General features: G+C 42.1%; 1 protein-coding gene across 3 annotated transcripts in view; it reads left to right on the top strand.

Annotated features, from left to right (window-relative positions):
- Nucleotides 1-7,223: 7,223 nt before the first annotated feature.
- DNAAF11 (dynein axonemal assembly factor 11) overlaps nucleotides 7,224-27,509 on the top strand; it is a 77,349-nt gene continuing 57,063 nt past the window's right edge. For 2 of the 3 annotated variants that reach the window (XM_061171614.1, XM_061171613.1), the window contains exons 1-3: nucleotides 7,224-7,346; nucleotides 18,906-19,073; nucleotides 23,244-23,321. In XM_061171614.1, the coding sequence (XP_061027597.1) occupies nucleotides 7,337-7,346; nucleotides 18,906-19,073; nucleotides 23,244-23,321 (256 nt within the window). In that variant the 5' untranslated portion in view covers nucleotides 7,224-7,336. Of the gene's footprint in view, nucleotides 7,347-18,905; nucleotides 19,074-23,243; nucleotides 23,322-25,597; nucleotides 25,623-27,509 lie in introns of those variants that run through there. The other variant, XM_061171615.1, reaches the window with a different exon arrangement.

Below are 27,509 nucleotides of genomic sequence, written 5' to 3'. Positions count from 1 at the left end.
GAGTTGATCCTGAGAAGTGACTTTGCAAAGGGGAGGCAGAATGAACAATGGGAGAAGGCAGAGCACTTATGTTCTCTTTCAGCGCTGTGTGGCTTCCGACAAATCACCTAACCTCTCTGAAGTTCAGGTTTCTCATCAGCAAAAATGGCATCTTTGAGAATAATATGCTATTATATGGGTATACTGCATTTTGTTTATTATTCACCAACTGATGGACATTTGGGTTATTTCCACTCTTTATTATGAATAAGGTTGCATGAAATTCACATACAAGTCTTTGTGGGGAGACATGTTTTGATTTCTCCTCGGTAGATACCCAGGAACGAAATTGCTAGGGGATATGGTAGATTTATGCTTAACATTTTAAGAAACTACAAATCGTTTCCAAAGTAGCTTCGTCATTTTCTGTCCCCACCAGCAACGTGTGAGGGTTCTGGTTTCTCCACAGCCTCGCTGACACTTGGTGATATCTGTCTTTCTGATTATAGCCATGCCCTAGTGAAGGCATGAAGGTGAAAGGCATGCCCTAGTGAAATCCATGAAGTGGATTTGCATTCCGTTGTAGCCAGTGATGTTGAGCATCTGTCATGTGCTTCTTGTCTTACCACTCATTTTCTTTACTGCCTCTGTGCTCACAGTCTCATCTTTCACCTTAAATCAGTCACACCCTCCACAGTCAAACCCTGGACCTTGTCATTACCTCCCTCAGAGTCTCAAATTTGAACATTCCACTCTTAACTATCAACATCTTTCCAGCTCACTATCTTTCCGCCTCCAACAATTTTTGCAGTGCTATCAGAGTCAAATTATATTGATACTGACAGTGTTTCACTGTCTCTCATCCTCTGCCATGTCTTCATTTTTGTTCTTCTCCACTTGAGATTCCATGAGCTATCATTAAAGTCATTCCTTTGCACCTCCCTCTGTTTATTGTGTTTTCCTGGTAAAACTACAGCGCTGGTTGCACCCAGTGAGACATCTGTTATGCATGTGTGCCCACAAACTGAACATGGCTCAAGAAAAACCACACAACCAGGCCTTTCTTTTAAATTCATGATCACAACCCTCGAAGCGTGTTTGGTCATGTCTGGCAATCATCCTATCCCACCCTGTGTACTGACTATCTTATTCCCCAGGTGACTATTTCATACCTTGTCCCTTTTTTCTCAAACCTTCAAGAAATGCTCTCTGAGTCTCATTCTTAGCTGATGTCGTTGCTTCCTATTTTGCTGAGAAAATAGAAACAAGTATGAAGACACAGCTAACCATATCTATCCACCTACCAGCATCTGTTCCTACTCTCTTCCTTCCTGTTCTATGGATGGAAAGTCCTTGTTGCTATTTAAGGCCATATCACTGCTCATGCACTGAAACCCACCCCCTCTTATGTATTCATAGAAATTGCTCCAGGAATCGTTCTCTCTTCTGCAGCAGCAGCCTCTGTTATACTGTCATAACTCCTGTCTTAATTAAGCCTTCTTTTGATTCCACACCCTTTACAACTACTCTCTTCCTCCATTTCTCTCCTCCTAGTAGTAGAAAATTCCTTGGTGGATTTGTCTTCTGTACTTATTTATCTCCAGTTCATCTCCTCCAAGTCTTTCTTGAACTCACCCCAATCAGGATTTCACTCTGCCCCATCATCACAGCAGCCCCTGTCAAAGCTACAATGACCTTCAATGTTGCTAAATCCAATGGTCCATTCTTGGGCCTCATTTGACTTGACCTATAGCAGCATTTCACATGGTCACTTCAGCCTTCTTGAAGCACTTTTCTTACTTGGCTTTACCTCCTACCTCACTGGTTTTGTGTCTCATTTGAGAATTCTTCCACACAGGCCAACTTTCAAATTTTAGAGTATTCTTGGCTTTGTCTTTGGACCTCTTCTCTGTCAAAATTCACTCCAAGAGTGGTCTCATCCATGCACATGAGTGTAAACACCTCTGCAAACCATGACCTCTCCAATTCTATCTCTAGCCTGGACCTCTGCTCCACATTCACATACCCAATTGCCCTCTCACAACTTCCACCTGGATGTCTAAAACACATCTCAAGTTTAACATGTGCAAAACAGACCTCTTAATTCCTACCTCCTCCAAATCTGCCCCTCCACTTCTTCACCATGTTAGTTCACGGAAATGCCATTTTTTCAGTTTTCCTAATAAAAAATTCAGGGGTCCTCCTTGATTCCTATATTAGTTTGCTGGGACCACTATAACAAAGTGCCACAAACTGGGTGACTTAAATGACAGAAATGTATCTTCTCATTGTTCTGGAAGCTAGAAGTCCAAAATCAAGGTGTCAGTAGGTTTGGTTCCTTCTGAGGGCCATGAGGGAAGGATCTGATCCAGACTTGTAAACGGCTGTCTCTTCCCTGTGTCTTCACATGGTCTTCCCTCTGTATGCGTCTGTGTCCATCATGTTTGGAATAACACTCTGTCTCTTTACAAGGTCTTACTGATTATTGGCCTCCCACCTACCCCTTAACATTTGTTCTTTGATCATCTGCCGCATCATATTAGCCACCTTTCTCCGTTCCTTTAGCAGGGCAGGTTTTCCTCCATCAGAGAGCTTTTACTCTTCTCTCTCCCTGGGAAAAATCTTCCCTTAGTTCTTCACATAACTGGCTCCCTCTCATGATCAGGGCTCATCCCAAATGTGACCTATTTGACTACCCAGGTAGCCTTCCTCTGAATTTATTCCATCTCCCATTTTTCTTTCATAACCTGTATCATCACCTGCAATTATCTTATGTAACCTTTATTAGTTTACTTGTTTATTGTCTATCTCCCCCTATGTGTATATAAGTTCCTGGATGGTCAAAACCTTTCAGTCTCGGTCATCATTCTATGCCCAGCCCTAGGGGCTCAATACATGTTTGTTTAAAAAAAAAAAATGAGTAAATGTGTTAATGGGACCCTCTAATGCCCACCCAGATGAGGAATCTTTACACCAACTACATCATGCTCTTGAAACAATTATTTGGGTACACACGCACGTGCGCGTGCGTGCACACACACGAACACACAACACATACACACATTCAGGTTGGTAAGAGGAGACAGGGCAAGTAAAAGATTATATTAAAATCAGAGTTTGGAAAAGACAGCATCAGTCCTCTGTTCATGTAAGCAAAACCTTGAAAACATTACTTTTCTCTAAGCTGAAATGGGAAGCTATGAATTCTAGAAGATTTTGTGGGTAAGGCCACTCTCTGCTTTTGGACAAATGGTGCCCAGCAGAGCTGTGTGACAAGGAAGGTGAGATCATTTTCGGCAGCTGCCACCCAACTTGGAAAGGGTTGATCGGTATGACAAAGTCTTTTCACAAAGAACATAAATCAAAGAAGATGACTGACAGTGAAGTAAACATTTTAGAACTAGAGTAATTAGGAATATATTAGCAATTAAAATAAACTTATTATCATTAGCAAAATTGGCAGTTACTTGCAATTTCCCCAGGGGCCTCATTTCAAGTTTATCCTTGTAGATTATATTAAGGCAGGATTAATGTTTCTGGAGATACAGCTTTAATTTCTGTGGATTTCATTTTTTCATATCCCTGTAGAGCTCAGTGGTTCTCAAATAATAGTCTTGTGGATCTCAGGTTTTCTATGAGCTGGACCCAGGTGTTATAACACCAAAACTGAACAAAGCTGTTGTTTACCCAATTCTCAGAGAAAACTAAATGAGTGGATGCGATTTTTTAGTTTCCTCTTTTATGCAATTTTTTTAGGCCTTCACCACCTGCTAGCACATGTCTTTCAGGAAGTACTAGAAAATGACAGAACTCCTGAGCTTGAAGCAAATAAATAAATTAATCAAGGGAAAAGCTTGATCACCAGCCTTCTAAGATCAATGCATCTTCCTTCTGTGGACATGTGTGTTGATGGGTTGGACTTTTTGGATGGTAACAGAGGCGGGATTGAACTCCCTGTCGTTTTTACCTTTTGATTTCTACTCATTGTCCCAACTAATGGGAAGGGTCTCTTTTAGCATCATAAGGCATCAAAGTCGTATCAGTTAGGGTTCTTTGTTGCTAGTAATGAAAACGGACCCTGGCAATAGAACCAAAAGGGTAGTAGGGGTAACTTTGGCTTCTATATCAGGAAACTCGTACCTGGAATCGCCCTCCAACAAGACCCAGAGGAGTAAATACTGGGACAAAACAAATGTCCACTTCAAACATAAGGTTATGAGAGACAGTCAGTGTGAGCAAGGTTCTACTCTGTGTTAGAGATGCTTTACTCAGAAGAACCTGGAAGACTTAGTCTCTTCCCACTGAAGCTGGGGAAGGTCCAGAAACAACAGATGTCCAAGGGACATGGCAGGATGGAGCTGGGAGGCAGTGGGGAAGGGTGGGCTGAGAGGCAAATAAGGAAACAGTTCAGGAAACCAGAAAGGGAGAGGGCATGCCGGTGCCCATCTGAGAGGGGCTGACCTCATGGGAAACGAAGGAAATATTTTATTCTATATTTTAGACTCTGAGAGCAATTGTGACCTGTCACTGGTAAGACTGTGTTCTTCACGGCAATGACTAACTGGGTCTGAACCCTTTCCCATGGATGTCGTAGGGATGTAATAGAAGGGTTACCCAAACAGATGTATATTCGTTTGCTCTGGCAGTAAAGGGCTTAAGTTTAATTAATGGGTTTTAATACACACACCAGTAGTTTATACTGTTTCCCTTTTCAGATGAGAATTATTGGTCTAGTAAAGCAGGAAGAGAATCCATAGGTATGAAATTTTAGACCGAGGAAGGACACTGGAGAACACCAAGTGGGGCTGGTGGGTTGATCTGGGCACATGAAAGTTGGGTCTCGGTAGCCTTGGAGGATTCAGGGGGGAGACTTTAGCTCAGTGTTTTTCAAACCCTACTTCTAGGAATTTCCCATGAGCTGGGCCTCTAAAAGCAAACAAAATCAAACACTGTTCTTTTCCTAGGTTTACACAGACAAATAACCAATTGAATTGTCTCAGTTCATATCAGATTAGTGCTCAGGGACACTGACATCTGCTTCAAACCAGAGAAGAGCCTCTTTTATGCGTCTTATGTATTAGGATTTGAACAGAGGACTGAGACTGCTCACACAATGCTTAGAAACAACTGAGTCCAGATTCCTACCTAAATGAGGCATCTCCTTCTACAAAATCCTGCACAGATCAATCAAACACATTTTAATTAAGTAAATGCAACTAACAAACTGTATTTAATTGAACACCATTAAACCATCCCATAAACATGCAGTGGAAGGGACTTGTCCACCCTTTGAATCCTGGTGTGCTTCCAGCCACTTCAACCAATAGACTACAAAGGAAAAGACTTGACCACTTCCCATAGCAGTCAAGTCCACTGTTTCAGTTCTCTCCTGCTGTATTAAACTACTTCCAAACTTATCTCATGATTTTGTGGGTCAGGAATTCCGGCAGGGATCAGCTGGGTGATTCTCCTGTACTATGTGGCATTGACACACTGACATTCACAGATAGATGGGCTGGTTTACGGGGTCCAAGACAGCATCATTCAATATCTGCCATGTGGGCAGGGAGAGCTGAAAGGCTGGGGCTTGGCTGGAGGGGCCACCTACACTTGGCTTCTCCAGCATGGTGGCTTTAAGGTAGACAGACTTCTTATAAGGCAGCTCAGGACTCCAAAAGTCAGTGTTTAGCATAGCGGATTTTTATGAACTAACTCTGCAAATCACAGAGCATCTCTTTCTTTGTACCCTATTGGTCCAAGTGGTCAGAAGCATGCCCAGATTCAAGGTAAGGGGCATTGACACTGCCTTTCAATGGAAGGAATGTAAAATAATTTGTATCCAGGCAGGTTTAAAATCTTTCCATCCACCACTGGAAATTCTGGATGAAAGAAGGAGGGAAGGAAGAACTTGAAACTGTAGAAGTGCTGGTAAGCTTGGGAGCTTGGTTTACTTGTTATAGAGTTGCAATGAGGAAATTCTTCTGAAGGAAAATTAATGCAAAGTACAATGGAATTGTAACCACAGTATTAGTTACACATCATAAAAATACTGAATTATATAATAATAGTAAAAATAATAAGAACCCAATAGCTTTCTAGGTCAATGTCCCTGGAATCTATCCAGCACAAAAGAAGAAGGAGGCCTATTTTGCTGTTCCTGGAATTTTTAAAAACCCTCTTTAAAATTTATTTCTACTTATATATAGAATATGTTGCAGCAGTTTTCTCAGGAAGCCCCACTCATCTTGTTACATTTCCAAGAGCCAAAGAAATAAGTCTATTTTGAATAATGATTTGCATAAGCAGACACACACCATGGCTCTTTAAACGACCACATTCAGTTTGAATGAAATGAACTTGACTTTACCCGGAGCTGTCACATTGTGATTTATTTCCCAGTTTCCCTTCCTGTCAGTGGGCTGTAATGATCATAGCACACTGTACACCTGTCCTCTGTGGCCCATGGGTCCTCTGATTCTAAGAAAAGGTGTCTGTGATGTTGAGTTGAGGAAGGACACAGCATAACCAGCCCAGCCTGGCCCATGACAAATTACGAAGTAAATATTCCTGGTTTCCCTGTTTTAGCACCCACATCTCTTCTCTACTCCACCAGAGTGTCAAACAATCTGTCAAGACCCTGCTCCCAGAAGGAGCTCTTATCCTAGATTTTAGTGAAAAGATCCCAGATGAAGAAGTGTCCAATGTCCAAAAGAATGGGGCACCTTTCCTGGGTAGCCTGCTCCATCGCCTAAAGACTGAGTCTGCTGTTTTAAAAAAGTGTCTTTCATTCACTCAAATTATCTCATTAAAGCTTCACAATGATCCTTGGAGGTTATTATTAGCACTCATCTAACAGGTGGAAACTAAGGTTAAGGAAGTTTAAGGTCACACCTCTGGGAAATGGAGTGTGGGCCGATTCCAGATTTCCTGGCTCCGGAAGGCGTTAAATAAAATACAAAGAGAAAAAAAAAAAGTAAAGGGCGGGCTAAGAGGCACGCCTAGAAAGCAGCTCGCCTCAGGAAACAGAGCGTCCCTTGGTTCTTTGTTTAGTCTGGCCAGTTGATCTGGGGAAAGGGAAGCAGTCTGCGAAGGTGGAAGGTGGGGACGTGGAGGAGCACTAGGTCTAGGTTGCGGGTCGCCCCTGTCTCCTCGCGGGGAGCCCCTCCTCTGCCCATTCTCGCCTCCTTGCTCCTCCTGAGTCGGGAAACGCGGCTCCGCCTGGCCCCGCGCGGCCGCCGTAGAGTTCCCGTTGCCATGGCTCCCAGGTGCGGGCGCGCCGAGGAGAGACTAGGAGGCGTCCAGGGAGTCTTTGGGGGTCCTGGTCGAGGTTCCCGGGCCCGCGAACCCGAGAGGCGCCATGGGACGGAGTAAGCGCCCTCTCCCACCTTCCGCCCTCATTTGTCCCCGTTCTGGGCATCGTCCCGGGCCTCTTGGGACCCTCGGCGCCCCTTCCCGCCAGCGGACCCCAGCCCGGCCCAGCCCTTCGCCCTCTGCAGACCCGGCAGTGCCATGTCCCCCGCTGACTGGCGGGGCAGCTTGGCCCCGGCGAGACTCAGGTTCCCGTTCTGTAAAATGGGGTGGGCGTCGGGGGTGGGGGGAGAAAAGCATTGGATTTGACGGAAAGGCTGGCTAGTGGAAGGTCTAGGGTTTTGGCGTCAGACACGGCGGGTTCGAGCCCGCGCATCTCCTTGCCTGCAGCGTGGGCTAGTCGCTGTCTCTGAACCACCACAGCCCTCGGACTCTTTGGGAAGGCAGTGTAGCCTGGTGGTTGAGGGAACCGACTCCGGCACCTATCGGCTGTGAGACTTCCTCACCTCCAAAACGTAGGCAATAATAGTACTGTTTACAGACAGCCGGTGTTGTAAATGTGATCGTTAATGTACCACGAGACTGAGTTGGCAGGATTAACCGTTATTTATGTTAGAGTGAACCAATTATACCAGGTTGAACCTTTCCAATATCGACACCGTCTTTGACCTTTACAGGTGGCAATTTTATACAGTTCCACCGAATTTATCACTTACTGTAAAAGTGTAATAGTGAATACTTTTAAATCAAGAGACCGTGGTGGATGATGGGGTTTCTGCCCTGGAAGAGCTGACAGCCTGGTGGTGGAAGGGGGCTGGTGATTTTAAATGTTAACACTTCATTCGGAAACCAGTTATTTCCTTTCACACTTTTCCTCCCCTTATCCCCATACTGTGGTCCCAGATTTTTCTTTTTCTTTTTGCTCATCAACATTTTTTACTTTTCTGTGGATTATCCTTTGCCCTCTGTCTCTGAATCCTGTCCACCTTCATTTGTTAAATCATTAACTTATCAGAATTGTATTGGAGTTCCTACCCTGTGTCAGGCGTTGAGGATACAGTGGTGAACAAACAGGTGGGCCGGCCCTCCTGGAGCTTCTCCCTTTGAGGAAGAAGGCAAACACTTACTTAAAAATATCAGTCACTATAGAGTCAAAGCTAAGATACAAGATTCTTTTTACTGCTCTTTCCACTGTTCTGAACTGTCTACATCAGGAGAAAAAACTTGGGCTTCTGAGAGAAGATGGTAATAATGGCTTAATAATGGCAGCAAGTAGGTCGTGTACTTGCTGCCTTCTAGGCAATGTTCTAAGTGGTTTCTCTGTGTTAACTCCTGGAGTCCTCACAAAAATCTTATGAAATAGACACTACTGTCACCTCCATTTTGCAGATGAGGAATCTGAAGCACAGAGAGGTTAGGCAACTTGCCAATTGTCACACAGTAAGTGATGTATCTGGGATGTGAACCTGAAAGGGCTGGCTTTCTTTAATATGTTGCTACACTGTCTCTTGAATGTAAGGGAAGGTCTGGTGAGGAGAAGAGAGGTCATGGTGCAAGTTCTCATGTTGAAAGTCAAAGAGACTACTTTTAGTGTTAGAATCTGTGCAGGGAGAGCAGTGTCAAGCCCAGGGGCAGTGGCTAGGGGAAAATGAAAGAATTAGTTCTTCTCTGCACATTTAATCTGGTGTCGATTATGATTTACAGAAGAATGAGCTTCTTTTTTAAAACAAAAATTTAATATAGAATTCATTTTGTATTACTGTGACTATCAAATTAGGGTGATTAGTCTCATGGAGATGTGATCTGTGTATGCATTTGCTGGGGGAAGTTAAGTACCCACAGGGCCATAGGATGTTATCCCTGGAAGGGCGCTCAGTGGTCTCTAATCCATGCCATGTGTAAAACCATACAGATGGAATCCGTTATGCAGAAAGTTTAAGCATCTGGTCCCAAACCTTGCACTTGTTATGTGATAGGTTAGAATTAAATTTGGGGCTCCAGCTCAGTGGCCTTGCATAATGTCTTCATTTTCTTAAAGGCACATAGTGGAAAAAATCAGTTTTATATTAACTCTTCTCAGGTCACCTTGACTAGGAAACTCTCATCAGAATCATCCTCCTTATTCATTGCCATTATATTGTAGACTTCATCAACTGCTTATAACAAATCCTTTAAATCTTTTGTTTCGTACTTCTAAGTCTTAATTCATGTGTTGTTCACCATTAATTTCAAGCTCTTTGAAATTGAGGTGAGATACGTTGCTGGATACCACGTGGATTGTTCATCACACACCTATGAACAATCGCTAAATGCTTTTCACAAACATTTTAGCTATATAAGGAAAAGCTTTTTGATGAAAGATGGGCTTCCAAGAAAAACATCCTTTAAAGAAATTGCATATATTTACATACCAAACACATAGACAAAGTTTAAGAAATAAGCAAAACACTTAATTATGGATAAATAGTGTTTAATTTGTTTTATTTTTTTATGGAGGGCCTCATTTAATTTTCAAACTGAACTGGTTACTAAAGACTGTACTAATTTGTTTAACTTTGTTTTTAACTTAATGACTTTATTTGACAATAGCTTTAAGGCTGGAACAGCTATTTCCTTTCTGTAATTATTCATTGATGTAACTGAAAGAGGAATGCTTAGACAAATATTCTGTACCTTAAGAAAATTACAATACTTTGACTGTTATATTCATTTAAGTTTATATGAGTGGTCGTAGTGAAATTGCTCAGACAGTGCACTTGAAAATTTAACAGTTTAAACATGTGCATAATTCTTCTTAACCAGTCCTTCTTTAGAGCGTACCACCCCCCTGCTGAATGCTTTACATGCGTAGGGCGCTTAATCCTCCTCATAACTGTCTGAAATAAGTACCATAGAAACTCTCTTGAGACAGGTCATTGGAAAAACTTGGTTAAAGTGCTAAGTCATAAAAATGATACATTTTAGGGCTTCTTTCTACAGCTATAATAGAGTAACTGGTATTGGACTTAACCTTCCACTGTAGACAACTATGACATTGGGCAGGAACAAGTAGGACATAACCATGCTCCTTGAGAGAAGGGAAATGCAAAAGTCATACCCCACTGTCACCCCAGCTTTCTTTGTAGAGGCACTTTCCTACTTGCAGTAAAGAAGATAGAATTCAAGCAAAGTAGTGGTCTTGCAGAGCTAAGGCAGAAATTAGCCTTCTGAGCTGCTGAAGTTGCTGTAATTTATGGGGTAGGATACAGAGAAGGAGGTACAGTATGGAATGGGGGAGGGAAGAAGACTTCATGGGGACGTTTACTATAGGATTTAGGCACGGGCTGGCTGAGCATGTGTAGCAAAGACTTGGAGAGACCTGAAAGAGATCACCTACTGTGGGGCAGAGTGTTGAATGGAGATGCCAGAGGTCAGGCAGTCCTGGAAGATACAGGAGTCCTGGCCCATCCGGAGTTAAAAGACCTTGCTGAGCCCTTTAAGTATTCATTTGAGACCCCCAAGAAAACCATACCTTAGCAGTAAGTACTGGGCCCTGGAGTAATGGCCATGCTCTAGGGCTAAGTTCAAAACTAAAATAGATCCACTCTAACAAAAAATACAGTCAAGCCTAACAGGGAAAAAAGGTTCTGTCAGTACTTTAACTGCCTGCCAGAATAAAGTTCCACTCCTTTTAAAGGACAGTGATATAATCTAGACTTTCTACAGTGCTTCAATAGAAGAATACAATGACCAGCCTACAATTAAAAATTGCTAGACACAAGGAGCAGAAACATGTGGCCATGATCAAGAACAGAAGCAGTTAATAAAAACAGATCCCAAGATGATAGAGGTGCTGAAATTAGCACACGAAGACTTTAAAGCAGTGTGTTAGTTTCCTACAGCTGCCATAACAAATTACTACAAATTTAGCAACTACAGTTCTGCAGGTCACAAGTCTGATATAGAGTCCCTATATCAGACTCTTGTAGATGCTCTTGTAGATTTTCACCCTACCTGAAATCAGGGTGTCAGTGAGACTATGTTCCTTTCTGGAGGCTCTAAGGGAGGAGCATTTTCTTGCTTATTTGAGTTGTTGGCAGAATTTGGTTCCTTACAGTAATAGGACTGAGATCCTCATTTCATTGTTGGTTCTCAGCTTAAGGCCATTTCTAGATTCTAGGGGCCACCCATGTTCCTTGGCTTGTGGCTCCCTTTCTTCATCTTTAGAGCCAGCAATGGTGGGTTGAATCCTTCTCATTCTATGCATCTCTTTTTCTTCTTCCATCTCAGTCTCTGACGTGGCCAGGAAAGTCTCTCTGATTTTAAGGCTGTGTGTGATTAGATTGGGTCTACCTGGAGAATCTAGGGTACTTTCCCCATCTTAAGGTCCTTACCCTTAATCACATTTGCAAAGTCCCTTTGCCCTTTTGCCAGGCAAGGTAACATATTCCCAGGTTCTGGAAATTAGGGCATAGGCAATAAATAACCTGAGGTTCCACCTTAAGATACTAGAAAAAGATTACAAATTAAACCAAAAACAAATAGAAACCTGGAATAGTACAAGAGCTAAAATCAATGTAGTAGAAAACATAAGGTAAGATAATAGGAAACAAAATAGACAAACAGTAGTAAACAAAATTAATGAAAATTTTATTCTTATCCTATGACCCAGCTATTTTACTCCTAGATATTACCAAAGAAAAATGAAAACCTTTGTCCACTCAAACTTATGTATGATATGTTTTCTTATGATTTTTTTAAGAGTTCTATATATATTCTACATATAAGTCCTTTATATAATGTATGATTTGCAAATATTTTCTCTCCATCTATGGCTTATATTTTCATTCTCTTAACAGTGTTTTTCAAAGAGCAGAAGTTTAAAATTTTGAAGTCCAGCTTACCAACTTGTTCTTTTATAGATTTTGCTTTTCGTGCCATCCAAGAAATCTTTACCTAACCCAAGTTCACATAGATTTTCCTCTTATGTTTTTGTTTCCCTAATTTTAAGTTTTATGTTATTCTATCATCCATTTAACTCAGTTTTTTAATAAGACACAATTGTAAATGATATTGGTATGTAGAAATATAATTGACTTTTCCATTATAGATCTTATATCCTGCAAACTTGCTAAACTCTGCTATGAGTTCTACCAGCTTTTGATGTAGATTTTGTTGGATATTCTCCATAGACAATCATGCCGTCTGCAAAGAGAGATAATTCTACTTCTTCCTTTCCTATCTGGATGCCATTTATTTCTTTTTCTTGCCTTATTGCTAGAATCTGGCTAGAACCTTTAGTTCAATGTTGAAATGGTGAGAACAGCTATCCTTGCCTTTTCCCTGATCTCGGGAAAAGCATTCAGTCTTTGTGCATTAAGTAGGATGATAGCTGTAGGTCTCTTGTAGATGCCCTTTATCAACTGGGGTCAGTTCCCTTCTCTTCCTAGCTTGCTGCAAGTGTTTTTGTTTGTTTGTTGGCTTATAATCAGGTATTTGTGTCTTCTTCTTTTTACTGATCAGTCTGGCAAGAAATTCACCAATTTTATTTTCTTAAAGTATTTTTATTGATTTTTCTCTGTTGTTTTTCTGTTTTCCATTTCATTGATTTCTGCTATAACCTTTATTATTTACTTTCTTATGCTTACTTTAGGTTTAATTTGTTTTGTTTTGTTTTTTTAGTTTCTCAAAGAAGAAGCTGATATTTGGGACCTTTCTTCTTTCTTGCTATAGGCATTTAGTGCTATAAATTTCTTCCAAGTTATGTTTTAGCTGCACCCCACAGATTTTGATATGCTGTTTTTTTCCATGTTATATTCTATTCAAAATACTTTCTCCTTTTGAGTTCCCAATGACAAATTTTTTTTAAAAAGCATTACTTTCTTATATTTTGTCTTGATTTTTAGGTATCTTAGGCTGGAGGGTAAATCCTGTGCCTGTGACTCCATCGTGTCCGGAACCTGAAGGCTCTGCTACTCTAATGATTTACTCCTTGTCCTGGTTCTCTGCCCTCTGCTTTCAGGGGGAAAACCTCTTTATATGCTATCAGTGTAGTACTGTGTGCTTAGCTTTTAACGTTCAATTGTCACTCTCAGCCTTACCTTGTCAATTGTGTTTAGTGGCAGCCACCCAATACAGCTGTCCTTAAAGTTACAGTTTCCCCCATATTTCCCTAATGCCTGATGTGTCACACTTACCGGTGTGTTCCCTTCCATTTAATATCCCATTTGCTATAGATTGAATGTTTGTTTCCCACCAAAATTTACATGGTGAGATCTTAACATTTGAGGTGATGGTATTAGGAGGCGGGGCCTTTGGGAGATGATTAGGTCATGAGCACAGAACCCTGATATTGGGATTATTGCCCTTATGAAAGAGGCCCCAGAGATCTAGCTCATGCCCTCCACCATGTGAGGTTACTATCAACGGGGAACAAATATTCAACGTTCCATGTTAGCTAGCGTCTGCTTTTGTGTACCACTTCCGGTATCCACCCTTCCAGGTTGGGTTCCCCAGGAGGCAGACTTTTAGATGGAGGCTGGTGTGCAGGAGGTTTATTAGGGAGTGTCATTGGAGTGGGTAGGGAAGAAAGCAAGATCGGGCAGAGAGGGAAGTAGGGCTGGGATGCATCTTAACAAAGGCCTTAGCCAACCAACCTGGAAATCGGAAGGAGCTCTGAACTTGGAACAGACCTCTGGTTTTCCCAAGTTGGGGTGAGAGGGTTGGGCCCTTTTAGCCCCACACCAATCGATCACTGGATATGGACTTTCCTGGGAAGGGGCATGACCTTGGTTGAGATGTTTCTTCAGCTGAGGTGACTTCACGGTGGGCAGCTGAGGGCTGCCTTCTGGCAGAACTCCCAGCAGCAGGAAGTAATCCTTCAGGCCTGAAGGGGGGAACTGGGCACTGTAGCATCTACCATAGCCTGTGGTGTCCTTTCCTCATTTGTTTATCTGGCAAATATCTACTCACATTTCAAGATCCAGCCCGGATTTCTTCTCCATGATGCTTCGCTTGACCTTCTTCTTGTCACTCAGTAGCATGGATCACTCCCTCCTTTGTACTCACTGTACTCTCTGTATTCTTCTGTCCTTGCCCCGTACACCCTGTCCGTGTTTGTAACAACACACTCTGCGTGAGTGCCTCTAACAGTGTCATGGGATCAGGGTGTAGAGTATGGCCACCAACGCTCATGATAACCATGAGTCAGTAAGAAAAGGCAGGGCAAATGAGTAATCCTGGTTCTAAAAATGCCCATGGAAAACAATAAAAGAAAAAAAGTTTAGATGCTGCAAGATGAAATCTTCACCTATTTGTAACCCCTTCATTTATGTTAAATCTCTGTTTCACGTATGTATCCACTAGGTCTTTCAAGATGTTTACAAATTCTGCAGAATCTGCCCGAAACATATATTACTGATTTTATTCTAATCCAGCAAGAAAGAGAGGGTTGTTTACAAAACATGATATAAAACCTGAAGGATGAACACTAAATTGTTGGCTTTGGGAGTTTCTAGAACCTCGTTCAATACACCGAAATCTCTTTCATAGTAAACGCAACATGACAACCTCTAGTATTCCAGAAAACTTCTCCTCTTGCCCTTTGCCCCCCCTACCCTGCAAAGTCATTTTATTGAAACTCCCTCAAGTTATTGAGAACCCAGTCGTATTAAGGAATTGAAAAGAAGCCTAGGGTAGCTCATCAGTTTTGGTTAAAACTTTGGAATCCACGTCAGAATTCTTTTAGGGAGATAAGTATGAATCAGTGGTTATAATTGTTAGTACCCTTCATCAGCCACTCATTCAGACATTGGTTATGACCTTCTGTAGGTGAGACACTTCTCAGAGTCTATCTGAATCCTGCATTTTGCTGTTTGAATTTTTCCAAAATAAGGAAGTGAAAGTATATTTCATATAGTAAGTACCTTGGCATGTTCTTCTATACCATGCGATAGGCACTGTAATACCATCTGTCTTGAAATAGTCTTATGATGACATATTAATGCTTCCAAAGCCTTTTTAAGTCCCTAGAGTGATTTCTTGTAAATGCAGTGCTGTATTATTTAGAGTAGGACTTTCTAAAGGCGAACAGTGCTCCTTGGAGTTAAAGAATGTTTGGTCTAAATTGCACAGTACATAAAACCACAAAATGTTTTCCCATTTCGAAGTCTGAAACACTATAACCTCCATACACCATGTAGGTATTCTGACACATGTCTTCTTGGGGACCCTGGCGTTTGCACTGATGTTTGCCATCACAGGTGAGGCAGTATTGTGTAACAGCAGTTTCCTGCTGTAACTATGTGTGACTATGTAACTAATGTGTAACTATGAAATCAGTGTGCCACACAGCAGTTTGCTTAACATAGAAGAGTTCAGAAAGGGGCTGCTGGGAAATTCCAGACCTTCACAGTTCTACCTTCCTCTGTGATTCTCCTCTTGATTTTCTTCTGATCTATCCTCATTGTGTGTAACTGTTGCTGTTGGGCAGACTTCCCTGTTGTGCTGAGTGAATCTGAGCCCCTCCTCTCCCACGTGTGTGCGTGTGTGTGTAAATTTGTTATTTATGCCAACTCCCCCACCTTTCCCCACCCCTTTCCACTAATAGTGATTTTTATCATCTTAATTCTCATGATTAGGAGATACGGATCAACATAATTCCTTCCTAATATCTACATGCCTCTGAAAGGGAGGATTTGACAATTGCACGCAACTGATCAAATTCATGCACATAATAGCATAATGAAAAGAATTTCTTAAATTTTAAGAAAGGTATAGCCAGAGAACGTAGGAAGGACGTTTGGCACCATTGAGAACTTAGTCAACAGTTGGAGGGACCAGCAAGTCTTCAGGGTTAGGTAAATCAGAAAAGTTTTCAAGTCTGTAGACCTGGAGGAACCTGTGATACCTTTTGTGTCCCCGAGAGCCAGGAGGCCCCACGTGGCCTGTGCAGATGCTTCACAAGATGCCATCAGAACTCCCCTGCCCGCATTCGACTTCACTGTATCTGTGAGGCTGACAGCTCTATGGGGTTCAAGTTAGGCTGTGTCTTCAAGCTGGGTACCCAACTAAGCCTTCAGCTGGGGCAGCTGGGGATTGGGGGCAAGAATATGAGTGGAGGCCCATGTATCAAGTTATACATCAAACTGCTGAATAAAATGCATCTTCCTTCCTTGACTAGTACACCTTCATAACAACCCAGAAGGCTACATTCAATATAAGTTTCTCAGACTCCTTGGGTTCTGTGCCAGCACGTGGTGGCTTGTGGAAAGCCAGCTCCTTCGTCCGTACCTCCCTCCTCTTCCCATCCCTGGCTCTATCCTGGTCCCTCATGCCCACGTATGAGGGTAGACACTGCAGCCTACACATCCAAGCCACCCACATCCCCAGAAAACAGCTGCTCCTTGGACACCCCTGGGTGTAGGAATGTGTGCCTGATGGTGCAGCCTGCCTTCAGGAATGGACCTGGAGAAGCATCCAGCGTAGGACTTGGAGGCAGGCTTGGGGCCCCTTTGGCAGAGACTTCCATTGTTGTCCACTTGTGCCACGGTCTGGAGGAGAGGGCATGGGCTCTGGAAGGGCACGTCCTCCTGGCCCATCGACCCCACCTCTAATGGCAGCGAGGCCTCCAAAGTCCAATCCCTGCTCCATGGATTTGTGTCATTTAAGTCACATACACACTGTTAGTCATTGAGGGTCTGTCTTCATCGCAGTGGTGTATCACTTCCACATTTCATTAACTTAGCTGAAATAACATTGGTTGTGCCATCCCAACCCCTCAACCCGTGTTGCATTCTTGCTAAGAGAATTCTTGTAGATAAACTTCAGAGGCAGATAATGTAATTGACTCTACACAGCAGCTTTGATGTATCCTCAACTTGGCTGTACCCATTTATTCATTGTCAGTTGATTTAAGCTGTTAGAACCAACTTTGGTGGTGGGAGTTCTGGAGAGTAGTTTTAATTTGCTTCTCTTGCAAGTTTGGTTTTCAGAAAGTTTATTGTTTTTCTTTTCCTTGAATACAGCAGTCTGTTCAAGCCAGCTTGCCTAATAGCAGCAGCATCCAGAGATGGCAGAGTGCAGCAGGCAGTAGGGATCCCAGTGAGCCAGGGCTGGTGGGACTGCCCTATTAGCCTTCTAACACCTCTTTGGCCTGACCCCTCCCCAGGACCTAGTTTGCAGCCATCTTTGCTGTTAGTGGAGCCAAAGAAGCTTAGAGCGGCAGGAACATTCCCCATGTATGGTATTTTAATCTCTTAACCTCTGCATTTCCCTTGTCTTTCTTCCAAAGAACTGTCACCGCAAGCAGCCCCATCTCCTACCACCGGAAGTAGCAGAGGGTTCAGCTAACTGCACACAAATGATGGAGTTCGTACATGTTTTCACATGTTCAAAAAAGGCAAACTTCACTTTTAAGGATGTGGCACAGAAGTGGGGCAGCTGAAGGTGCTGTGAAGAACTTTGTCTCCGCTAGAGAAGCTTGCGCATTTAGGAAGCTTGAGAAATTTTGAGAGGCTCTTATTTGCTCGCTTTTGGGGCAGTGGAGCATAGTGGTTCAGAGCACGCGGTCAGGTGCCGGATTCCTACACTTAAAACCTCGCTCTAGCACTTACTAGCGAGACCTTGGGCAAGTTATTTAAACTATCTGTGCCTCAATTCCTCATCTGAAAAAGATAAATAGTCATTGTACATACTCACATGTTAATAGATGCATAGCATTTAGACAGTGCTTGGCACCTTGTAAATGGCAATAAATGAATCTTTATGACCTTGTAGGATGGGCATGTGATATTTCCACATTCCACCTAAAATGTGAGGGTTCACACAGATTAATAATTTTTAATAGCACTGGAAAATACAAGTTTTCTCCATTGTCATTACCTCCTTGATTTTAGTACATATTACAAAGAGGGTGCGTGTCCTGTTCTTGGCCCTGACTGTGGACCCAGGTGTTGTCTCCAGTACCTTGGTGCTACCGTCATCCTATGGTCCTGGCCTGTGGCATCAGGCCAGCCCCGTGCTACTCATCACTCTTGTCAGGGGGGTGGGGACTCTCACAACCCCTCCTCCTGCGAGCAGCTTCTTTCATTCCTCCTGGAAATGGACCAAGTGCTTTATAAGATTGCAGTGCAAACTCTGGGGTGTTCCTCTCCTGTCTCTTCCACTCTAGTTAAATAAATACCAGTTGAATGAATGAATGAGTGAGTGACCCTTTCCTTATTGAATGGTTGTGGCTGTTGAATGGAGATGCTTTCATATTTCTGCCCTCTGTCAGCCCGACCATACCTCTCCGGAGCAGGTTGCTCTGTCCTGGATTACTTAGTGGCTCTCATCCAGTTCGACATGATACCACCTCAAGATTCCACGTTCTCAGGGTCATTACCTGTCAACTTGGTCTCCATCCATACAGCGAAATGTGTGTAGATCCCAGTGTAAGAAAGACAAAATGTATCATCACATCTTTCTTCTGAGTCACCCTGGAGTCACAAAAACTCCCAGCAGGAGGAAGCACTTCTCTGATCTCTGTCCTTTTGAAAATGACTTGGGCCTGGAGAATTCACATCTAACTGCAAGGAAAAACCAATGCATTAATAACTTAATGGGGATGGAGATATAATATGTAACAAATCTTCTTTCAGTCACAGAAGATCTTATTAGACGGAATGCCGAGCACAATGACTGTATAATTTTTTCCCTGGAGGAGCTCTCCTTGCATCAGCAAGAAATAGAAAGACTAGAACATATTGACAAGTGGTGCCGGGATTTAAAAATCCTCTATCTTCAAAATAATCTCATTGGAAAAATTGGTGAGTCTTCAGGACTTTGTTCTTATGGTTTCTTTAACATTTTGAATGGGAGAATGTTGGCAAATGCAGTGTTATTCTTAGAGGAAGAAAAAGAATTACATGGAGGAATAGACACAGCCATCTCTCAGTAGCTGTGTATGGAGCACTTCCCTGAACCTTTTTGTGCTTGTTCCATCTCCTTGCCCTGGGCATCTCCATCAAGGAATTGGGAGGACCAGTTGATGGCTGGGAGCACATTAGTTGATGTAGTCATTTAAAACCTGATTTTTAAAAAGTTTAAAAGAGAGGGGGATATAATCCAGGCATTTGTCATGGTTTTACAGCATCACTCTGTGAACCTGAAAGGATTCTGTGAGAGCTGAGTAAATCCTTGTCAGGTCCCAGCCTGTGACAACTAGGTCTGCCATACGTATTGCGAATGTACATGTGCAAGGCATTGTGCTCAGTATTGGACATCGAGGGGGCTCCACAATTACACCCCTGCTTACTGCTCCAGTTTGGAATGAAATGAGAGGTAAAAACAGGAGTCAGGAGGATGGAGATCCAAAAATCAGCATTATAACTGATAAAAACTCTTCAGAGAATGTGGCTTAGACTTGCAGCCAAGTGGGATTCCTAATATGCCCCCAGAATTAAGCCTACCCACCACCCACTTACATGCAGAACTGGACAATGCAGGCTTCCCCTACCCATGCAGGCCCCCTGCTTTATGGAGGGAGCGGGTCGAGACTGTGTGCCCTCTGCCAGAGGGGAGATCCCAGGCCCAGGAGAGAGGGTGGGACTGGGCATGCCCATTTCCTTCTCCCAGTTCACCCATCAGATAAGTGGGTCCTCCCCATCCAGTTGCCACCCCCTCCCCCGGGAAGAATGAGTTAAGGGGACAGAGAGAAGAGAGGCCTGTGGAGACACTCTAACAGGGGATCCTGCCACATGGAAACAGGAAGAGTGACCCCCAACCCTCAGAAAAGCTACAGTGTAGTTTAGTGGTAAGAGCAGGTGCAGGCCCTAATGTCAGGTGGACCCAGGTTTGAACCCTGCCTCTGCAAAAAACTAAGCCAGTCAACTTAGTCCCTCTGTGTCTTAGTCTTGCCATCTGTAAAATGGGAACAACAACATCTAACACACAGACATGGTATTAGAGCTACATGGAACGACGTGCTTAGCTTTATGCCCGCTCATGAGAAAATAGCTGCTCTGCTATTAATATCGTCACTTACCCAGGGGCCCCAGGCCAGCCCCGCGGAGGTAGAAGCAGAGGGGAGAACCACACAGAGTTGGTGGAAAAGGGATGGAGTCAGGGGTGATGAGGCAGAGTGAGTGCCAGCCCCTGTGGGTTCTGACACTAGAGCCCAGAGGTCAGCTCGTAAGATTATACTTTAACTCTCCACGGTCACAGGCGGCGGTTCTCAGCAGGGCCACTTGGCAATGTCTGGAGACATATCTGGTTGTTGCTGTGTGTGTGTGTGTGTAAGGGGTCAGCTACTGGCAGTTAGTGTGCAGAGGCCAGGGACATGCTAACCGTCCCAGGACCTCTCCCCCGCCCCCCACAAGAAAGAATTACCTGGCCCCAGATGATAGTATTGCTGAGGCTCAGAAACTCTGCTGATGTAGTTGCCTCCAGCTTAGTGGGTAATTGAAAATTGGCTCTAGGGATACAAAAGTCTAGAATTTGCATCATTTTTGAAGGTTTATTAAAATTCTTTCTATTCCTTCAGATAATTATTTTTGGCATCTTGTACTTTACCAGAAATTAGAAACTCTGGCGCATTGTTCAATTAAAAAGGCTGTTACAGAAAACCACTAGCTTTTATGCACGAGAGCATTAAAGAGTTGTCCTAATTGTGCAGCTCTAAAAGATTGCCCAAAATTTTCATCTCCGCAGCTGGGTCCATCACAATTACTAATTAGTAGCATAGTATTTCAGTCCTTTTCAGAGCTGTGAGAAAGCTTAAATTTTTGCTTCCAAAGTATTCTTAAATTAAACACGCTTTTAAATCCTAATAATGGGATTTTTTCAGTGCTACTCCACCCATAGGCATTTAGGCACTTTTTTAGCAAGTAAAACTGTTTCTCTAGGATTCAGACTCGCTCTTGGGCCATGGAGGTAGAAGTTTGCAAAACACCTGCCTTTCCTGAAGCTCTGTTCCTCACTGGGAGATCCAGGTGGGCTGTGGAGCCAGGCTTTGCTTAGTGGGGCTCCAGGTGTCAGCTGAGGACTGTCCGGGGTCTGTGAAAGTGGGGCTCGGGCCTCACCCCAGACTTACTGGCTCAGAGCCTCTGGGGGTGGGCTCCCGGAATCTGCATTGGTAACAGCTTCCCGATGAGCCCCAAGCTGAACGCCTCAGAGCGGCTTGAACTGGGGGATGGGTTTGGTCCAGTACAAGTTTGTAGGTCTGGTTATAGAGGTTGGTGGGAACTCCTCCCAGGCTGGTTTGGCCGAGAACGCAGACTCCCTTCCTGGTGCCCAAGAAGCTCTGCATATTTTTACTTATAGAGCTTTGTTTTTTCCTGACCAGTTTGACCCATTGTTCTCGATTTAATTTAATTTAATTTAGGAAATCCTTACATAACAAATCTTAACTTTTTTTCTACCAGATGACTCTTTTCGCATTTACAGCGTTATACATAAAACGAAAGTGGAGAAGGAAAGGTATTTTATTGTGGGCTGGCAATTTTAACAATAATAGCTTTATGTATTTTTGTTCAGGATATGTGCTAGACACTGTATTATAATCTTGGGCACATAGAGCTCTACAAGTCTGTGACTGTCAAATGCTCGGATGTTGCCTAGAGGAACTCTTGTAAACATCAGTATTACTTAGAATAATATAATTGCTGAGAGAAACTTTAGTAATTTATTCCAAAATCTTCATTTAAAAAATGAGTAAACTGAGGCTCGGAGAGGTAAACTGTTATTCTCAGGAATTCTATGGAAACAAATACATGATATTTTGTAAATTTCAGGTGAAATATTAGTAGTGATAAGGGTGACGGTTCTAAATCATCATGTTTGACCGTCATAATATCCCTGAAAAATGGTCCAGAGGAAGCATTATTTAAGTGAGCCTGCCCCAAATGCACATTTCTTAGCAGGGTTTTCTACATTCATGTCATCTTAGAAAGGACTCTTCTTTTAAAGTGTAGTGTAATGATTTAGTGCCAAGCTCTGGAGTCAGATTTCCTGGCTCTACCACTTAACCTTGAACAAGTGGATTTATTCTCTGCACCTTGGTATTCTCATTTGCATAAGGGAGACGACAATAGTTTTAACTTCATAGGATTGCTATGAAGATTAAATGAGGTAATAGGCAAAATACTTAGAAAATTGTATGGCGTGTAATAAGCACTCAGTAATGTAAGCTATGGTATTATTAACTGTTTTTAAAGGGCCCCACCCTTCAGCGATTCCTTGACTTATTTATGCTTTTGCCTTGCCTATATGGGCTTTCATATTTATTAAAAACAATAATCCTGTATCAGGATGATTTTGGCTTCACGTAAAGGAAAACGGAACACAAGATGGCTTAGCAGTGAGGAACTCTAGCATCTAACCCAACTATAAGTCTAGAGATAGGCCAGTCTCCAGGGTTGGTTGATTCCTTCTCTCTGCTCCACCAGTCACAGTGGGCTTCATCCTACAGCTGGTTCCCTCAGGTTTGCAAGATGACTATGAGTACCAGTAAAGATAGTATTTCCTTCCTTTTTAACATCCAGCAGGAAAAAGAGACAGGAAATCCGCAAGCATGAAATACAGATCATTCCTTCTCATCTGATTGGGAGTACTTGGTGTGCACGCCCTCTCCTGCATCACACAATCGCCAGGAGACTGCCATGGGCTGGTTGACTTAAGCCTGGGCTCCTGAGCTGTCACTAGCCAGGGACATGGGATTGCCATGTGCTGGGCCAGCTTGGTTAAGCCTAATCCCCTGGAGTTGGAGCTGGGTAGAGACATGAGCAGAAATGGGTTGGTTCCATTAGGAAGGACAGAGGGAGAAATGGATGCTGTGTGGGCAACCAACAATGTCTGAAGTACAGGTACAGATCTGAAAAAGCAACATGGTTTTGACAACCATAATGATCCTTAGATTCTCATTACCATTTTCGTAATAGGTTACATAAAAATGTCTTTTATCTTGAAGGTTAATCAATTCCATTCTTTGTATATTTCAGAAAATGTTAGCAAACTCAAGAAACTTGAATATTTGAATTTAGCTTTAAACAACATTGAAAAAATTGAAAATTTGGAAGGTAAGAATTTTCTTCTTATAATTTATTGTTAATTAAAATTAGACTTCAATGGTATTGCTTAAACAATAGGTAGACTTTTCAAATTAACATTTTACATAAGTCTTATGTTTGTCAATTCTTGTTGTAAAAAGTCAAACAATAACAAGATACACAAATACAAAAATGTAAGTCTACTTCACCCCTTCGTAACCCAGTTTCCGTCCCAGAGGCAGTGGTATTAACGCTTTGGTGTATAGAAGGTAGTTTTGTTACATTTTGCTTTGTATCAATGGGATCATACTATGAATATTGTTTTCAAAATGAATTTCTTCCATAAAATTACCTTGTTCTTCTGACATCCAGGAAGGATGGGGAAGGCTGTCTAATGGAATGATTGTAGACTGAGTTACCCAACTGTTGTTCTGCAGATGGACAATTGGGTGGTTTCTACATTTTGCTATAATAAGCATGGCTGCAATGAGCACCCTAATACGTTTCACTCTGTGTACATGTGTAAATATTTTTCTAGGATAGATACTTAGAAATGGAATTCCTGGGTTTAAATACGCATATTTTGGAAAATATTGCCAATTTGTTCTCCAAAAAGGTTGTATTGATATACAACTGTACCTATGGTCCACGTGAATACCCATTTTCCCCCAACTTCACTAGTGCTTTTTATAAGCAATCGTTTTCTAAAGATTAGAAGACATTGTTCTCTAGTAATTTTTAAAATTTGCACCTCACTTATTATTATTGATCTTCCGTATAACCTTTCAGATGTTTATTGAATATTTATATTTTTTCTTATGTGAATAACTACTTCATATCTTTTGGCCATTTTTCTACTGATTTTTCTTCATGTGCTCTTATGCATTCCAGATATTAATACCTTGTTATATATGTTATAAATCTTTTCTCTTGAGTGTACTACTTTTATTTCAGTCGTGATGCTGGTATTGTTCAGAAGCCTTACTTCTGAAATGAATATACTCCAATTTATCAGTCTTTTTCTTTATGGATTCTTTATGGTTTCTGGATACAAACATAGTCCATATAAGTTCTAATTTTAATAATTTTATTCTTTACATTTAATCTCTCTAATGTGCTTCAAATTTAACATGTAAATGTTTCTGAATGGAAATATTTGGACAATTTAGTATTTTGAAAATTGAAATATAATTTACGTATTATAAATTTACATACACCATTTTAAAATTCACGATTCACAGGTTTTTAGTATATTTGCAAGGTTGTACATCCATCATCACTATTTAATTCCAGAACATTTTCATCACCTCAAAAGAAACCCCCATATCCATTAGCATTCATTCCCCATTCACCTCCTACCCTAGCCCGTAACAACCGCTAATCTACTTTCTGTCTCCATAGATTTTCCCATTCTGAACATGTAATACAGGTGGAATCAAACAATACATGGTCTTCTGTTCTGACTTCTTAGTCTAATGTGTTCAGGGTTCATCCATGTTGTAGGATGCGTCAGTACTTAATCCTTTTTAGGGATGAATAATATTCCATCATATGGATACACCTCATTTTGTTTATTCATTCATTAGTTGATGGGTATTTGAGTTGAGTCCACTTTTTGGTTACTATGAGTGAAGCTGCTATGAGCATTAATGTACAAGTTTTTGCATAAACATCTGTTTTCAGTTAATTTAGTGTACCTAGGAATGGAATTGCTGGGTCATATGATAACTGTACGTTTCACTGTTTTCAGGAACTGCCAAACTGTTTTCCAAAGCAGCTGCACCATTTTACATTCCCACCAGCAGTTTATGAGGGCTTCCGTTTCTCCACATCCTTGCCAACACTTGTCATTTTCAGTTTTCATTTATTTATTTATTTATTTATTTTTATAGTAGCCATTCTGTAGTGAGTGTGAAGTGGTATATCACTGTGGTCCTGATTTGCATTCACCTAATGACTAATAAGTTTGGGCATTTTTTTATGTGCTTATTGGCCATTTGTATATCTTCTTTGGAGAAATCTTCTTTATTCAAAATCTTTGCCCATTTTCTAACTAGGTTATTTGTTGTTTGACTGCTGAACTGTAAGACTTATTTCTTTATTTTGAACGCTAGAATCCGATCAGATAAATGATTTGTAGATATATTCTCCCATTTTGTGGGTTTTCTTGTCAACTTCCTTGTTGGTGTCCTTTAGAGCACAATTGTTCTTTTTTCTTAAACAGCTTTATTGAGGTATAATTGATGTACAAAAACCTGCACATATTGAATATATATAATTTTTTGAGTTTGGACACATGCACACACGTGTGAAACCATCACCACGATTAAGGTAACAGGCATATCCATCACCTGTTTTCTCCGATCTCCCCTAGAACCTCTTTTAAGCAGTTGCACTAGATTGATCTTCCATGTCTCTTGACCTGTATTCCTTATTTAAACCTCTTTGTCTTGTTATTCTGGGAGGTTTCCTGTTTTACTTTGCAGGCTTCTATTTTGTGCTGTTATTTTTTTTTGAAATGTCTAATAATACTTGGTGTCTGTTGATAACCACAAAGAATTTGGTTGATTAGGTGGCTGTGTGGTCTTATTCTGCAGTTGTGGGGTGGTGTTTCCACATCCAGCCTCTGGCCTGGCTGGGAGGGCCACTGTGGGCTGTGTGTGGGTGGATAGGGGCTTGGGGCAGAGGCAGGCAAGCTCCTCTCCCCACCCCACTCCCATCTTCCAAGAGCTAAAATTAGGAGGACATTATTTAAGTCCTGTTGGATTTTAGCCTATTTGTCTCCTAGTGTAGACATCGGTATTTCAGGGGCCATCAAGGTCATATATCAATAAAGACATAAATATTCATCATACATTTTTAATGTTCATCCTCAAAACCTGAAATGTCATCACTGTCAAAGCCCCCAAACCATCATCAGTGCTGGAACTGAGACGGTTCTTTCCATCATTGGCATTTTTCTGCATTAGAAATGGAGCCTTTGCTCTTTCCCAGCTACCCCTCTCCAGCCCTGTTACCATATCCACGTGTGAACAAATGAAATAACAAAATTTGCGCTAGCACTTCCCTGGTGGCACAGTGGTTAAGAATCCGCCTGCCAATGCAGGGGACACGGGTTCGAGCACTGGTCCGGGAAGATCCCAGATGCTGCGGAGCAACTAAGCCCGTGCGCCACAACTACTGAGCCTGTGCTCTAGAGCCCGCGAGCCACAACTACTGAGCCCACATGCCACAACTACCGAAGCCCACGCGCCTAGAGCCCGTGCTCGGCAACAAGAGAAGGCACTGCAAAGAGAAGCCTGCGCACCGCAGGGAAGACCCAACGCAGCCAAAAATAAATAAATTTTTTTAAAAAACCTTAAAAAAAATTGCTCTATATCTATGTTTTGTAGTAGTGAAATGTCTATCTATAATGTCAGAGAAATAATTAAAACTCTCATTCTCAGTTGGCTTGTTATTTTCGTTAAGAAAGTAGTATCTGAAAGGATGTGGAGAGTTCTGTTTTTGCGGTCTGTGTCGGCCACCAACCACTAGAGGGCAGTATTGTCACTATTGTCTTTTTGAGCTTTGAGAACTTGGTCCACAGTGGGCACTTCTTCCTTTTGGTCCTCTGCCTTCCAGCTCTAATACGGATGCACCGGGCTCAGGGTCGTTTGAGGATATGTTTGGGGAGATGGGCAGTAGGGAGGGATGGGTGTCTTATCTTTTGGCAAATATGCACTTGTTGTTTAATTTTAAATGTTTGAGGAAGAGAGGAGGAAGTTGGATATATATATACTCAGCTCACCTACTTGAGTAAATCTCAGTATAATTTTAAACATAAGTCAGATTTTTCTTTGTTTGTTTTGCTGCATGGCAAAACATAACGGTATCCTTTTTTTTCTTTTTTCCTTGTTGTGGATTCACCAAGATAGAATAAATAAAGTGCCTATTTTTTTCCATCCCGCCCCTCCTCTCCCACCCTTAAAACCTGGAAGGAGAGATGGGGTTTCTATTAGTGTCAATTCTCCCTCTTGGGAAATCAGCATGTTGGTTTCAGTGACCTTTAGACCCCTGTGGGCCACTGAGCTGGATCTTCACAGAACAGTGGCTGGAGGGTGGGACTCAGTTGAAGGAGGGAGGTTTTCTCAAGCCTGTCTAGTTCAGCAAGAATTGTTCTTTCAGATGGCAGATGTGGTTTAATTTCTTATGTGTAGGCCTAGTAGAAGAAAAATTAAG

This window comes from Eubalaena glacialis, chromosome 17 (assembly GCF_028564815.1).
Source record: "Eubalaena glacialis isolate mEubGla1 chromosome 17, mEubGla1.1.hap2.+ XY, whole genome shotgun sequence".
NCBI lineage: Eukaryota > Metazoa > Chordata > Mammalia > Artiodactyla > Balaenidae > Eubalaena > Eubalaena glacialis.
Note: the sequence above shows the minus strand (reverse complement) of the source record. Positions and strands in the feature narration are given on the sequence as shown.